This window comes from Salmo trutta, chromosome 30 (genome assembly GCF_901001165.1).
Source record: "Salmo trutta chromosome 30, fSalTru1.1, whole genome shotgun sequence".
NCBI lineage: Eukaryota > Metazoa > Chordata > Actinopteri > Salmoniformes > Salmonidae > Salmo > Salmo trutta.
The window spans coordinates 28,080,066-28,097,459 of NC_042986.1; the positions used below are offsets into that span (position 1 = coordinate 28,080,066).

A 17,394-nucleotide genomic window follows, 5' to 3' on the forward strand; every position below is an offset into this window, starting at 1 on the left:
TGTGGGAGAATGCTTTGTTAGTGATATGTTGTCACCTGACATGAAGTGCTATCCGTGTAATAACAATGTAACTCATACATCTCTCCCAGGGTTAAATATGTCACTCTGATCCTGTATTCATGTTCTTCTCTCCTCAGGGTCCCTGGAGCACCACATCCATAGACTCAGACAGTGAAAGACTGCATGAAAGGGTAGGTGTCAAAAGTCAGATTACAATACATTTCCTCCGGCCCCTATTACCTTTTGTGTGATGTTATGGACTCAGCTTTGGATTTCAAGACCATTGATCTCTCTTTGCTACAGCGTCAATGACATCGCCCAACATAATACTAGAACCCATACAATGGGAAATAGAATGGGAATACATTGTACCATGAATGTCTGTCTGAGTTCATAACAAGAAGTACATTGATCTCTCCTATTCTAAAGCCTGAATGTCTGTCAGTCGGGTATTACAATGGCAGTGGATCTATAATCCACACAGTAGTCTGCAGATAGGTATAATAGTAGGCAGTCTTCTCAATAACATCACTATCTCACTCTCTAGTAGCAGTGAGAGGTGTCTGTGGAAAGATGAGACACGATCAGGGGGTACATTTCACATTCCCTTCCACAATGCATCTGTGCTAAAGGGCTGGCGGCTGAAAGAGAAACGGGAGCGGCTTTGATTTCCATTTTTCTGTTATAGAGGAGAGAAAGAATAGGGGAGATAATATAGCGAGAAAATGGAGTGTGGAAATGGCAAGATAGAAAGGAAATAGTCCCCTTCACCCAACTATTTCAGGATTACTTAGGCAATACGAAGATGCATTGAGATAAGATGACCTTGTGATTGGACAGATTTTGATACGTTGTTTGTTTCTCTGTTTTTCAGAAAAGTTCCAAGAAGAAGGAGAAGGAGAAGCAGACATGTAAAGGCTGCAACGAAAGCTTCAACTTCACCAAGCGCAAACACCACTGCAAAGCCTGTGGAGCGGTGAGCACAGAGAGAAAGAGCAGGGTGGGGGCGGGGCAGTTAGTGCCAGTATGCTGCATTTTCGCCAGTGGATGTCTTGTATGATTGATTTTCAGCTGTCTAAATATCTTTCTCTCCCTCCATTCCTCATTCTCTCTTTCCCTCCCTCTGCAGGCCATCTGTGGTAAATGCTCTAAGATGTTGGAGAACAAGGCGTGTCGACTGTGTCCTGAATGCTTTGAGACAAGCCACGTCCCTGAAGGGCCTGCAGGGGCCCCAGGAGAGCTGAAGAGGAAAGCTACAGCCGAGGTGAGGACCGACAGACTCTCAGCTTATAGAATACAATAGAAAATAGTAGAATATAACTTCATTTAAATGAAGCTTCCCCTCACAAATATCATAAGACAATCACACATCATACTTACTGTATATGGCACAGTGTTGCTGAGAAGCTAACATGGACAGGAGGGGGATGTGGTGTGTAAGACTCACCAGAGCAGGTCTGGGGGGGGGTTGGAGTATAGAGGTTGGCAGCGGGCATATTGTTTCAGTGCCAGCCTCTGGAGAGAGCAGAACAATCCCGTTAGTCACCCCAGCATGGCAGAGAAGACAGAGCCCTGCCCAGACAGCCCCATAGAGCATGGTGCACCTCTTTCAATCACACACACGCACTATAGAGACAAAAAGTGGTACACACAGTCCGTAGTCTGCAGGGCTCAATAGGATTAATCTCTCAGTGTTTACCAGGAGTCAATATGAATTAGTGTTCAATAGAGGGCCTGTGCAGTGGGGCAGTAACAGTGGGGCTCCAGCACCACGTCAGTAACAGTGGGGCTCCAGCACCACGTCAGTAACAGTGGGGCTCCAGCACCACGTCAGTAACAGTGGAGCTCCAGCACCACGTCAGTAACAGTGGGGCTCCAGCACCACGTCAGTAACAGTGGGGCTCCAGCACCACGTCAGTAACAGTGGGGCTCCAGCACCACGTCAGTAACAGTGGGGCTCCAGCACCACGTCAGTAACAGTGGGGCTCCAGCACCACGTCAGTAACAGTGGGGCTCCAGCACCACGTCAGTAACAGTGGGGCTCCAGCACCACGTCAGTAACAGTGGGGCTCCAGGACCACGTCAGTAACAGTGGGGCTCCAGCACCACGTCAGTAACAGTGGGGCTCCAGCACCACGTCAGTAACAGTGGGGCTCCAGCACCACGTCAGTAACAGTGGGGCTCCAGCACCACGTCAGTAACAGTGGGGCTCCAGCACCACGTCAGTAACAGTGGGGCTCCAGCACCACGTCAGTAACAGTGGAGCTCCAGCACCACTGATCATCACTTTGAATTAAAAGTAGAGTAAATAGTGAAAGTGAGCTCCCGTTCCAAACATTGGTTTGTTAATGGGTTAAAAATATACTGTATTTCTCTGACTATTATGTGAGTACTGGCTCCCACTGCAGTGGATCAACATTGGGATTGTGCCTTTAACTCTGCCTTCTGTGTGTGTTTCTGTCCCTCCAGAAGCAGGTGTCTCCGTCTCTATTGGGGGACAACTGTCTGCAGTGTGGCCAGCTGCAGGTGCAGGAGAAGGGCAAGAGCTGGACCAAGACCTGGGTGGCCGTCACCAAGACTGAACCTCTAGTGCTGTACCTGCAGACCAGCGGACAGGTAAGGGTTAACCTCACACACGCCTGAGGGCCTCTCTCCTGAGGGCCTCTCTCCTGAGGGTCTCTCCCCTGGGGGTCTCTCTCCTGAGGGCCTCTCTCCTGAGGGTCTCTCCCCTGAGGGTCTCTCTCCTGAGGGCCTCTCTCCTGAGGGTCTCTCTCCTGAAGGTCTCTCTCTTGAGGGTCTCTCTCTTGAGGGTCTCTCTCTTGAGGGTCTCTCTCTTGAAGGCCTCTCTCCTGAAGGCCTCTCTCCTGAAGGTCTCTCTCCTGAAGGTCTCTCTCTTGAGGGTCTCTCTCCTGAGGGTCTCTCTCCTGAAGGTCTCTCTCTTGAGGGTCTCTCTCTTGAGGGTCTCTCTCTTGAGGGTCTCTCTCCTGAGGGTCACACCTGAGGGTACTTTTTGTTTGTCTGTCTGTCTGTCTGTCTGTCTGTCTGACTGTCTGTCTGTGTCTTTGTACCAAATCAAATCAAATCAAATTTATTTATATAGCCCTTCGTACATCAGCTGAAATCTCAAAGTGCTGTACAGAAACCCAGCCTAAAACCCCAAACAGCAAGCAATGCATGTGAAAGAAGCACGGTGGCTGGGAAAAACTCCCTAGGAAAAACTCCTGAGAAAGGCCAAAAACCTAGGAAGAAACCTAGAGAGGAACCAGGCTATGAGGGGTGGCCAGTCCTCTTCTGGCTGTGCCGGGTGGATATTATAACAGAACATGGTCAAGATGTTAAAATGTTCGTAAATGACCAGCATGGTCAAATAATAATAATCATAGTAATTGTCGAGGGTGCAACAAGCACGTCCGGTGAACAGGTCAGGGTTCCGTAGCCGCAGGCAGAACAGTTGAAACTGGAGCAGCAGCATGGCCAGGTGGACTGGGGACAGCAAGGAGTCATCATGCCAGGTAGTCCTGAGGCATGGTCCTAGGGCTCAGGTCCTCCGAGAGAAAGAAAGAAAGAGAGAAAGAGAGAATTAGAGAGAGCATATTTACATTCACACAGGACACCGGATAAGACAAGAGAATACTCCAGATGTAACAGACTGACCCTAGCCCCCCGACACATAAACTACTGCAGCATAAATACTGGAGGCTGAGACAGGAGGGATCAGAAGACACTGTGGCCCCATCCGATGATACCCCCGGACAGGGCCAAACAGGCAGGATATAACCCCACCCACTTTGCCAAAGCACAGCCCCCACACCACTAGAGGGATATCTACAACCACCAACTTACCGTCCGAAGACAAGGCCGAGTATAGCCCACAAAGATCTCCGCCACGGCACAACCCAAGGGGGGGCGCCAACCCAGACAGGAAGACCACGTCAGTGGCTCAACCTTATCAAGTGACGCACCCCTCCCATGGACGGCATGGAAGAACACCAGTAAGTCAGTGACTCAGCCCCTGTAAAAGGGTTAGAGGCAGAGAATCCCAGTGGGAAGAGGGGAACCGACAAGGCAGAGACAGCAAGGGCGGTTCGTTGCTCCAGCCTTTCCGTTCACCTTCACACTCCTGGGCCAGACTATACTTGATCATAGGACCTACTGAAGAGATAAGTCTTCAGTAAAGACTTAAAGGTTGAGACTGAGTCTGCGTCTCTCACATGGGTAGGCAGACCATTCCATAAAAATGGAGCTCTATAGGAGAAAGCCCTACCTCCAGCCGTTTGCTTAGAAATTCTAGGGACAATTAGGAGGCCTGCGTCTTGTGACCGTAGCGTACGTGTAGGTATGTACGGCAGGACCAAATCGGAAAGATAGGTAGGAGCAAGCCCATGTAATGCTTTGTAGGTTAGCAGTAAAACCTTGAAATCAGCCCTTGCCTTAACAGGAAGCCAGTGTAGGGAGGCTAGCACTGGAGTAATATGATCAAATTTTTTGGTTCTAGTCAGGATTCTAGCAGCCGTATTTAGCACTAACTGAAGTTTGTTTAGTGCTTTATCCGGGAAGCCGGAAAGTAGAGCATTGCAGTAGTCGAGCCTAGAAGTAACAAAAGCATGGATTAATTTTTCTGCGTCATTTTTGGACAGAAAGTTTCTGATTTTTGCAATGTTACGTAGATGGAAAAAAGCTGTCCTTGAAGCAGTCTTGATATGTTCTTCAAAAGAGAGATCAGGGTCCAGAGTAACGCCGAGGTCCTTCACAGTTTTATTTGAGACGACTGTACAACCATCCAGATTAATTGTCAGATTCAACAGAAGATCTCTTTGTTTCTTGGGACCTAGGACAAGCATCTCTGTTTTGTCCGAGTTTAAAAGTAGAACATTTGCAGCCATCCACTTCCTTATGTCTGAAACACAGGCTTCTAGCGAGGGCAATTTTGGGGCTTCACCATGTTTCATTGAAATGTACAGCTGTGTGTCGTCCGCATAGCAGTGAAATTTAACATTATGTTTTCGAATGACATCCCCAAGAGGTAAAATATATAGTGAAAACAATAGTGGTCCTAGAACGGAACCTTGAGGAACACCGAAATTTACAATTGATTTGTCAGAGGACGAACCATTCACAGAGACAAACTGATATCTTTCCGACAGATAAGATCTAAACCAGGCCAGAACTTGTCCATGTAGACCAATTTGGGTTTCCAATCTCTCCAAAAGAATGTGGTGATCGATGGTATCAAAAGCGGCACTAAGATCTAGGAGCATGAGGACAGATGCAGAGCCTCGGTCTGACGTCATTAAAAGGTCATTTACCACCTTCACAAGTGCAGTCTCAGTGCTATGATGGGGTCTAAAACCTGACTGAAGCGTTTCGTATACATTGTTTGTCTTCAGGAAGGCAGTGAGTTGCTGCGCAACAACTTTTTCTAAAATTTTTGAGAGGAATGGAAGATTCGATATAGGCCGATAGTTTTTTATAATTTCTGGGTCAAGATTCGGCTTTTTCAAGAGAGGCTTTATTACTGCCACTTTTAGTGAGCTTGGTACACATCCGGTGGATAGAGAGCCGTTTATTATGTTCAACATAGGAGGGCCAAGCACAGGAAGCAGCTCTTTCAGTAGGTTAGTTGGAATAGGGTCCAGTATGCACTGTCTTGTCTCCATGCCCAGGTCACATGTTACTTTGCCACCATGGCATTTTTTTGCCTTTACCTCCCTTATCTCACATCATTTGCTCACATTGTATATAGTCTTGTTTTTTTCTACTGCATCATTGATTGTATGTTGTTTTACTCCATGTGTAACTCTGTGTTTTTGTATGTTGTCGAACTGCTTTGCTTTATCTTGGCCAGGTCGCAATTGTAAATGAGAACTTGTTCTCAACTTGCCTACCTGGTTAAATAAAGGTGAAATAAATAAAAATAAATAAACATGTATAGACCTGTCTGTATGTGTGCTTTACCTTACATTAACATTTGAGTCATTTAGCAGACGAGCGACTTCCTTAGGTCATTCATCTTAAGATAGCTAGGTGGGACAACCACATGTCTCAGTCATAGTAAGTTCATTTTTCCTCACTAAAGTAGCTATCAGCAATCTTTTCACACCCTCTAATGTACAGCATGTTCCTACTGTCTGTACGCAAGGTGGAATTTGAACCAATGAAGGGATGAAGAAAACTGACCCTGTGTCTGTTGCTTGGGGAAACCTTTACCTACTTCTCGACTCTCCTGAGGGTGCTTCACCAGTGTCCTTTACAGGATAGGTGCAGTGTGCAGGCATCTCAAGGCCTGAAAAACAGTCACTGTAGCCAGCTCTCCCCATTCCATTTTACAGACCCAAATCACATCTCTGCAACAATCACAGGCAGTCAGAAAACGGACATCCCCTGACAGAAGATTAGGATTAATGATTGTTAGCATTTAATAATTAGATAGAAACTGGGGAATGAGGAGGGGGAGAGGAGAGAGATTATGCACGTGCCTTATGAAATACAATCTAGCCCCCTGCATTAAATGAGAGAAAATGCTTCCTCTTGATTCTGATTGGCCTGTTTGTTGTGTCTCTTCAGGACTCCCGTGGGGTACGGGCCATACCCCTCCCGGGGTTTGAGGTGAACATGGCAGCACCATCGGCAACAGAGAAGTCAGAGCTCAAACACGCGTTCCGGCTGAGTAACTCCCAGCAGGCTCTGCTGTTCAGCGCCCAGGATGCAGAGGTCCAGGACCAGTGGGTGGAGCTTCTCTCTAGAGCCGCCCGCGGGGAAACAACCACAGTCACGCCCGTCAGCCTGACGGAGCACAGGAAGAGCCAATAGGGAGGCTCCGTTGAGGCCACAGGACCCTCCCCCTCCTTCCCACCTCTCGCCCCCTCTCCTGTGGACAGAGCACACATTACTTGAATTCACTTTACCTTGGCACTTTTTATTTTGTTTTGTTTTCTTTGAAGGGAGGGAAGAATCCTCTCCTCTGCTGCCCTTGTCTCCACCAGACACACACATTCACACACAGACTCGCTCTTTCCCTGGCTCTCTATCTCTCTCGCTTACACACACACATTCACACACAGACTCGCTCTTTCCCTGGCTCTCTCTATCTCTCTCGCTTACACACACACACATTCACACACAGACTCGCTCTTTCCCTGGCTCTCTCTATCTCTCTCGCTTACACACACACACATTCACACACAGACTCGCTCTTTCCCTGGCTCTCTCTATCTCTCTCGCTTACACACACACACACATTCACACACAGACTCGCTCTTTCCCTGGCTCTCTCTATCTCTCTCGCTTACACATACAGACATACACATGCACACATACACACGCACACACACACACACACAACACATACACACTTGTGCCACCAGTCCGACACCATTGTATGCGTGGTTACGTTTTATTTCTCTCAGTGCTCTCTGCAGTTCAAGAAGAACAGAAGACTCTTTGATTTAATGTTTTGTATTATAGCCGAAGGCATTTATAAGATGAATCCTGTATGATTTTATAAAACAATGAAGTTTGTTGTACATTGTGTGACTGTGTTGTGAAGCATTAACCCCTGTTGGTCTGTCTGTCTGTCTGTCTGTGTTCCTCCTGTGTTTTATTTCACTATTAGATGTTAGCGTATTGAACCCCAGACGCCACCTTTCCCCACCCCTGTGGTCCCAGTGCCAGCTCAGTGGTGGTTGTACAGTATGTATACTATATCGTGTCATTAGTATAAAGAGATCCATTTAACTTAAGAGACGTGAACGAACGCTTGTGGCTGGCCACCTGATGCTCCCACTATCAGCCCCCCAACTCCTCACAGCCCTCCCCCCAAACACTCCCACCCTCACCCCACTATCAGCCCCCCAACTCCTCACAGCCCTCCCCCCAAACACTCCCACCCTCACCCCACTATCAGCCCCCCAACTCCTCACAGCCCTCCCCCCAAACACTCCCACCCTCACCCCACTATCAGCCCCCCAACTCCTCACAGCCCTCCCCCCAAACACTCCCACCCTCACCCCACTATCAGCCCCCCAACTCCTCACAGACCTCCCCCCAAACACTCCCACCCTCACCCCACTATCAGCCCCCCAACTCCTCACAGCCCTCCCCCCAAACACTCCCACCCTCACCCCACTATCAGCCCCCCAACTCTTCACAGCCCTCCCCCCAAACACTCCCACCCTCACCCCACTATCAGCCCCCCAACTCCTCACAGCCCTCCCCCAAACACTCCCACCCTCACCCCACTATCAGCCCCCCAACTCCTCACAGCCCTCCCCCCAAACACTCCCACCCTCACCCCACTATCAGCCCCCCAACTCCTCACTGCCCTCCCCTCAAACACTGGGCTCTTTCCCTCCCTCCTCTCTCTATAAACTCTGCCCCCTTGGCCAGGAGAATATTCTAACACTTCCTGTTTCTACCGCTTACCTGCTTCGCCCCATCTGGTCATGTGATAGAAACCTTAGCAACGATACAAGTACTGTACGATTGTGCGTTCTGCCTTGCCCCCCTCTACCCCCAACCCCCCGGCACCAGCTTGTAAAGAACCAGAAGACTGTTTAGTCATCTCTATGTGCATGTATAAACTTACTCATATTTATATACCGTGCTCTGAAAACCCCAGCCCCTCTCTCCTCTCCTCTTTGTCGTACTGTAAAGTGAGCAGACTCAGTATTGCGTGTTTTAACCCTGGGTTGTGCACAATGGATAAGTAGTCAACACATCATCAATAAAGAGACATATGGCTCACTCAGTGTCATACTGTCCAACATGATCCTTTGAGTGTCATTTTGTGTTCACAATTCTCTCTCAATTCTCTCTAAATTCTCCCTAAATTCTCTCTCAATTCACCCTCAATTCTCCCTCAATTCTCTCTCAATTCTTCCTAAATTCTCCCTCAATTCTCTCATCTGTCTTTATTTATTTCATTCTCCTTTCTCCCACACAGACATACTTTGAGTTGTTGAAGACCTTGGCTCTGTAAATGGGTTTCTTTCTTCTGCTATTTCTATTCCCCAACTTAATGACAGTGTTTAATCCGGTATGAAAATTGGATCTCATGCAATGTTTGCCAAGTAGGTATATTGTTGTGGAAATTGTTACACAGGGACACTCAAATCAATCTTAAATGAATCATTGTTTATTGTCAGCGCGCTGGAGAGGTTCCAACAAACTTAATGCACCATAGTGAACGTCTGTCAGGAGCTCTGCTGGGGCAGTCCCAGCAGTTGTCTTATATACGGCTATACACAGACAAGTTATATTTGCATGATTTAGCATAATTCATTCATCATTACCGTTTTGTTTCGTTCATGTGACCGACCAGTACTGGTTCATAACATGTAACAGACCAATACCTCACGAGGCTTCTTCTGAGATATCTGTCGTTCTCAAAACACGGTCTGGTGCTACTGCCAAATTGCAGATACTGATAAGTGAAGATTCATTCAATCAGTCACTTGCATGAACATAGAAATTGGTTATTAGAACAGCACATGATTAGAAAACAGAAATTAGTTAAAAGAAAAGCACATGTATAACATTTCCATCACACACTAATAGATGAAGAGAAGTACTGAATGCTTACAAGCAAACAATGCATACTTGATGTAAGTGACTTCTAATGTCTCTGGATTTAAGATGTTTATCGTGAGCGTAAAGTGATGGCCCAATCCTCTTGGGCTGTCCAAGGCCTGGGATGATAACTGAAGTAAGATCCTGCATTGACTGGATTGACAGTCTCCTATCAGTGATATCATACATCAAACATTCATCAGATATAAAATGCCAGCAGATATTTTACCTTATCGTTGGCTAGGATGCCGAAGGATTAAGACATTTGTCCTGAAACCACTGAGATAGAAAGATAGAGAGATAGTAATTTCTCTGAGAGTGTACTAGAGAGCAGAATGTTATGAACAACATCACTGAGCAGAATGATATGAACAACATCACTGAGCAGAAAGATATGAATGACATCACTGAGCAGAATGATATGAACAACATCACTGAGCAGAAAGATATGAACAACATCACTGAGCAGAAAGATATGAACAACATCACTGAGCAGAAAGATATGAACAACATCACTGAGCAGAATGATATGAACAACATCACTGAGCAGAAAGATATGAACAACATCACTGAGCAGAACGATATGAACAACATCACTGAGCAGAAAGATATGAACAACATCACTGAGCAGAATGATATGAACAACATCACTGAGCAGAAAGATATGAACAACATCACTGAGCAGAATGATATGAACAACATCACTGAGCAGAAAGATATGAACAACATCACTGAGCAGAATTATATAAATGGCATCACTGATAATGTGAGTTTTGTCCATGTGCTTTCTGCATGGTCTTTATTCATGCTAGTACAATACTGTACTGTACGTGACTGTTTGTATAATGTGACTGTTAGTCTCCAGGACTCATCTTGTGTACGTGCTTCTGCTTTCTTACCAGAAGACAAGTGAAGGTGTCTGGAACTACCACGCAGACTGAGATGAGGGGAATGTGGTTTCAGTCAGAAAGCAGAGGGTGTGTGCATACGTGTGTGTGGTGATAGAGAGGGACAGCTATAGATAGATTGTGTGAACCAATGTTCAGTTTGGCACTTTAAAAAAATGGTCTAGTCTTAGTATTTTTTATTCAAATTGAATTAAGTCACATTTTTGTCAATTGAATAATGATTTAGTCTAGTTATTGTCAAAATGAAAATAACAGTGGGACATTTTAGTCAACCTAAATGCCCTAAAATGTGGAAGTCACATCACATTTGTATTGCCTCGTTAACCTATAGTAAACATAAATCACTGTCTTCCATATGCACAAACAAACATCAATCAATCAATCAATCAATCAATCAATCAAATGTATGTAGAAAGCCCTTTTTACATCAGCCGATGTCACAAAGTGTTGTACAGAAACCCAGCCTAAAACCCCAAACAGCAAGCAATGCCTTGTCCTACCAAAATATTTGATTATCTTCCCAACAGCCAAATTGGCAGAAGAACACAATCAGCAGCCCCTTGACAGGGCTCCAGACTAATATTTTCCCCAACGTTTTCAGTTGGTGACACCAGACCATGATTTGGTCACACCAATTTTTTACTGGAAAAAAGTAGCAATCACCTTATAAAGTCATTCTGTGTAATAGACTACTAATAGACTACTGAGATGTAAATAAATAAGGTGTTGCATCGAACATGTCCAAGCAGGAATGCATGATTCAAGATATTTTGATGTGCAACCTAATCCAGTGTTATGCCATTAATTGTGGGTTGACAATAGGGTATTGTTGATATATTTTACTGTTAAAAATTGCTAAAATTTTTCAATTTTGTTGTTCAATTGAGATGAATTTGCCTACATCTTTATGTGCACTAATAATATTATAGGTACATTCTTTTGGGGGCTAATTCACCACCTGAGGAAAACAAAATCTAGTTTGCTAACAATAATACCCACTGCTAGTAGTCATATATTAATCTAACAGTAAACATATATTTAAACTTGCAGTTGTAGCATGCTACCCTATGCACTCACAGTGTGATTCGCATCCACCCACCCCCTATAAATACCTCAGCGCGTAGCATCATTTCCCTACAAGGGAAACGACATCTGGACTAGCATAGTCCATAGCTCATAGAAATCAAATCACATTTTATTGGTCACATACACATGGTTAGCAGATGTTATTGTGAGTGTAGCAAAATGCTTGTGCTTCTAGTTCCGACAGTGCAGCAATATCTAACATGTAATCTAACTCCACAACAGCTACCTAATACACACAAATCTAAGTAAAGGAATGGAATAAGTATATATATATAAATATATGGATGAGCAATGACAGAGCGGCATAGGCAAGATGCAGTAGATGGTATATTTTGCTTGAGGGACCATGCTAGTCACTCAATGGGAAGACAACACCAGAGTAAGTCAGTTCCCGTAGGGCACAGCCTGGAGCAACACATCACCACAGGTGTTCGAGGCAGTACCCAGCTTAACCACAGGTTAATGTTGGGAGGGAAGGGTAGCACCAAGCACAGCTGAGCTCACACTGTGTGGGTCAGCCACATTCACCTGATAAAACCTTGCAAAGGAACTGGGGGATGCCCAGCTGGCAGCCACACATCTGTCAGAGAGGGGGACTCCCTTAAACAGTGCCCAGGAGGTGGCAACTCCCCTGGTGGAGTGTGGTATCACAGAGGATGGGGCTGGGCAGCCAGCTAGGCTATATGCTTGCAGGATAGTGTCTACAATCCTAAGTGACAAAAGTTGTTTCAAGAGAGGCTTACCCTGTATCTCCAAAGTACACAAACATCTGATCAGAGCTGAGTCTGCTCCACATACGTGTTTAGGGATCTCACAGGACACAGAAGATGTACATCAACATCATGAGCCCCAGGGGCCATGGAGATGTACAAGGCTGTTCGGAACAGGATGTTCAACCTGAGGCCTAGCTCTGAGAGATGTTGTGTCTGCTACTGCCTGTTCTCGTGACTGAGCGCAAATAAGCCAATTGTCTAGGTAATTTAGCACTATCATCCATTTTGTGAATGTTTTTGGTGCCAGGGAGAAGCTGAAAGGTAACACTTGGTACTCGTACGCTATGCCGTTGAATGCAAAGAGCAGGTACTTCCTGTGAGCCGGGTGGGTCAGTACGTGGAAGTAGGCATCTTTTAGGTCAACAGTGGTGAACCACTGGCCTGGGCTGATAGCCTGTTGGATGCAGGACGGGGATAGCATCTTGAAGGGGAGGGGTTTCAAGCAGCGGTTGAGAGGCCTCAAGGTCAGGATGGGGCGAAAGCCACCATCCCTCTTGGGGACTAGGAAATATACTTCATAGAACCCACTATGCTGTTCTGATGGTTCAAGATTTCTGATTGCATTCTTCTCCAGCAAGGAAGCAATCTCCAGTTGGAGAGCTTCTCTTTTCAGGGGGTCAGCTGTTGTAGTTGACCAAACCCTCTCTGACCTTCCGCCGCTGCTTTGCCGTCTGGTCCAAAATGGCGTCCACACCAGGACCAAAAACGTGGCCTCGGGTAGTGGGGAACTTCATAAAGGGTTTCTTCACGAAGGCCGACATCTTTGTCTGATAGGGCCAATGACCGTAGACAGCGCTTTGCCAATAGCACATGACATCTCAACGTTTATGAGGGAGAGGAGTGTAGACACCTGAGTCGTTTAATCTGTCACCATCGGTGGACAGGCGAGCTATCAGACCATGAAGGTATGTCTGCAGCAGAGTGGTCGCATTCATGAGGCGAGCCACCATGGCCTAGGTCAGGAAGGTGCCCTTTAAGTGGTCGTCAGCAGCCCATTAAGGTCCCGGAGGACAACAGAGAGACCTACCGATGATCTCCTTGTCTGGGAGGACCATGGCTGCAGCAATGGGGTCCATGACGGGGTACTGGTCCAGTCCCAACTTTTCGGGGGAAGCCATGAATGTCCAAGGCTTGAGACATGGAACCTTGAGTTCACCTTAGCCCAAATTTGATGCAGTTCATTGGAGAACTTGGGGCACTGAGGAATGTACACTCTGCCCGGGCTTCTGTTAGGGTCTGAGTTAATATCCAGAGCTTGCAGGACCCTAGAGAGGAGCTCCTGCATATCAGTTAATGAACAGGGCACTTCACTCTCAGCCCCCTCTGAGCCATGGTTCGCAGACCCAGAGCCGGCCTCAGAGGTCTCTTTGTCTTGGTCATTACCAGGAAAGATGGAGATAGCATCAGGATCCTGTCTTAAGTCTTCAACGGAGCCTGACGGGCTGAGAGAGTGGAGCTGGGAAGACAGAGGCAGCCTGGGCCTCCAACTAATCCAGAGTAGGTCCCCTGTCCTCCTGCTTGGTGGGTGTGCCCACCACTGAGACGGGTTGTTCAAACTTGAGGCCGCTCCCAGAGCCTCTAGCATTTGTCTCCTTCATCATAGCTAATTGTGCTTCACATAGGTGTGGGCCAAGAGTAGCACAATATATGCAGCTGAATGGGGGAATCCACAGCCTGAATGGCATGCTCTAAACCTAGGCACATCATACAGGTGGAATGGGCATCAGCCGAAGCCAGTCCAGCATTGCATTTATCGTAGTAGTATGGCATGGACAATCTTCTCCCTGTCTAGACAGAAGCTGAAATACAGATATGTCTTACAGAACAGATCATTTGTTTAACACCCCATTAATACTATACCTTTAATACCAGGTGTAAGTGTAACGTAGATCTGTTCTCAGGGCAATATGTGAATTAAGTAATAATATATTCTATGGATATCAGAATATACTCAGGAAATTCCACTCCCAATCCCAAAAGGTATGGATGTGAGGATGCAGACTCAACTGACACAGTAACTAACTAGGTGTGAGGAGAGGTCCTGAGAACAGACTGGCCAACTCTCGTGAGATTAGTGAGGCGTGTGTGTGCTGATTCTCACTCAGGCAAAAGCTGCAGCTCGAGCCAGTAAGAGAGTACGCTAGCTATGATTCGAAGCCTGGACTTTAAAATAAGTTATCTTTCGTCTCTCTGTGTTTCATAATTTTCCTTAAATTGACAAGAGGCTGAATGTATCTCACCGGAAAAAGCATCTGAGCGAACGAAACAGCGCCTCCATGTCTCTGTATGTGTAGCCCATCTATCTGATGCTGTCTGATCAAAAAGAGTATGATTTTTTAGCCACCTTTAGCATTGAATGCGGAGAGCATTTGGCCTCCCTTGATATAACATGTATTAAATAATAGACAATCACAGTTGAGCTAAACTGAGCAAGCTCCACTTTGAATGGTACTGGCGCACCCCCAAAAAAATGTCAAGGGAAGCCAGTTTGGATTTAGCTTCACACCAATCACATCATATCAAGCCAAAATTCAGTGACAGAAAAAACGTGAATTGTTGCGTCTCGTTGTGTTGTCCTCCGGTGTCTAGTTAGCTAGCTAAAATGGGCCTTTCCTAAATGATCAATGGATTGGAAATGTATGTCCCTAAAGCTGACCAAATAATAGTACTTTTACAGTGACCTGCTCACTCGTGGGCAACAACATCCAAACTGGATAATAACTCAAAACAACTTGTAAAGCTAGAGAATTATATAGACAAACATTACCAACGCAGTGAAAACAAAAACACAGTGGAGGGTAAACACGGAAAGAATGGAGAACCAACCTCTAAATAATCTTTAATAACAGACTCTATGACTGACACGGATGACCTATTTTCACCACCCTGTACGGTAAGCCTGGAAACTGAACTGATCAAATCTATAAATTATCAATTAGGCATACTTGAGTTGGTCCGTAAATATGTACATGAGATGAAGGCGAGCCTTGAAATGAGTGATGAGAAAGCAGCGACACTGGAAAAAAAGAAACAGGGTACAGTCAATGTTATCGAAGCTGACGTTAATGAACTTAAAAGAGAGAACAAGTTGTTGAGAGACTCCCTACTTGATATACAGACTAGATCAATGCGTGAAAATCTGGTGTTTACCAGAATGAAAGAGGATGAAGGTGAAGACCCAGAGAGAGTGGTGAAAGAATTCCTGGTTAAATCACTGCAGATCCCAGGCGACACTGTCGACCAAATGAAACTCGAACACGTACATCGTTTTGGACAGAGATGACAGGGATACGAGTGCCCAATCGCTGCCAAATGTGCATCCTTTAAAGATAACATAATGGTTAAAAGCCTGGGCAAAAGACTCGCCGGCTTTAAAATAGGCATGAACGATCAGTTCCCAAAAGAAAATCTCGGAACGACACAAAGTACTGTATCCCCTCTTCAAAGACAATAGACTAAAAGGGAGACATGTATCTCTCGTAGTCGACAAGCTATACATTGATAACCAACTGTTCCCGAGACACCAAGACCACTCCATGGCTACTCTAAATAAAATTGAACATCCAACACTATTAATGGTAGGGATTGTAAAAAAAAATAAATGAAATAATAAAATATAACAATTAATACATTTTAGTCATTTAGCAGACGCTCTTATCCAGAGCGACTTACAGTAGTGAATGCATACATTTCATTTCATGCATTTGCTTTTCCGTACTGGCCCCCGTGGGAATCGAACCCACAACCCTGGCGTTGCACACACCATGCTCTACCAACTGAGCCACAGGGAAGACTGTGGACATATAGTTACACTATTCTACTATTCAAGTTAAGGAATGTTGTAAAATAATTTGTATTCTATTTTTATTCAAAGTATTTTTAAATCGATAAAAGATAGGACAATTCATGAAATAATGAATCCCCAAATACAAGGAACTGGAACATAAAAGTACCCAAAGCCCAAAAGTAGGCAGGAATCAACAAAGTAGAAATAAAAACATGACAGAGGACATAAAAGGCACAGTATGTGGGTATGTACTGGTGTATATGTGAGGGGAGTGCGGGTGTGTAGGAATATGGGGTGTCTGTGTTTTGTGTGATGGGAAAGTGTGATGAGTTAAGTGAGTGAGGAAGGAAAATGGTTGCAAATACCAGAGCCCATATGTGTCTGCAAGCAAGGAGTTGTGAAAAGAGCGAGAGTCTTCACTCTTGCAAAGATGTGGGATATACATTTTACAGTAAAAAATATATACATATATAGTTTGATTATTTTGTCCTATCGTGATGGAACGGTGCCAACCCTATATCCTAGACACCAAGTTGAGCGACCCATCCACTAAGGAGAAGTCCTTATCCGTTTTATAGGCCTACTGCAAGTAGCCTACGCAGCCATGACAGAAAGGTGAACGCGATCAGAGACCCACTAAAGCAGCACTACCCCCTCGAGAGCCTGCCCGGCAGGGTGGGTCCAACAGCCAAAGCTACTAATGAGAACCTTGAAGACCTCGTACCTAGCCGGTAGGAATTCCGGTGGAGAACCCCACCCAGGTAGTAACCCATGGGGAGGGAGTCACACGCGGACAATCAGAGAGGGGGTATATTAATGTGGTCCTGACAGAGTTGCTTGGGTCACAGATGGGTCACAACAATGGAACAGCATGTGTGGGTGTTGGGGGGAAGGGGGGTTTCCAAACTAGGTTTCCATCAGCTAGGACTAGATATTGGTTAATATAATCTTCCCATTCCTTCTTAATTTGGCATGCCTTCTTAAACAACCAAACTGTATACACATTCACACATCGTCTTCTCTTTAGTTGGGCTCGGGGATGGAACATTTGAGCTTGTGGTTGTGTGTGTGTGCATGAGTGTGTGGGTGTGTAGGTTGATCTATGAGTGGAAGGGGAGAGAGGGACAGAGGTGTTTGTTTGGGACGGGTGGGGTGAGTGAGTGTATGCATCCCACATCTGTTGACAAAAATGTGGACTTCGTACTACAGGCTGTTGTTATGGGTAACAAAGTGCTTATATTACTAAGCATATTATTCATCAATTGTGGAAATA

At 45.6% G+C, this 17,394-nt stretch overlaps 1 protein-coding gene across 1 annotated transcript in view; it reads left to right on the forward strand.

Moving 5' to 3' along the window:
- The window catches only part of LOC115168411 (FYVE, RhoGEF and PH domain-containing protein 3), a 203,998-nt gene extending 197,058 nt beyond the window's left edge, over positions 1-6,940 (forward strand). Inside the window, exons 15-19 of the mRNA XM_029723656.1 lie at positions 138-191; positions 875-976; positions 1,130-1,264; positions 2,470-2,616; positions 6,565-6,940. Of these exons, the coding sequence (XP_029579516.1) occupies positions 138-191; positions 875-976; positions 1,130-1,264; positions 2,470-2,616; positions 6,565-6,810 (684 nt within the window). The 3' untranslated portion in view covers positions 6,811-6,940. The remainder of the gene's footprint in view (positions 1-137; positions 192-874; positions 977-1,129; positions 1,265-2,469; positions 2,617-6,564) is intronic.
- Positions 6,941-17,394: the final 10,454 nt, after the last annotated feature.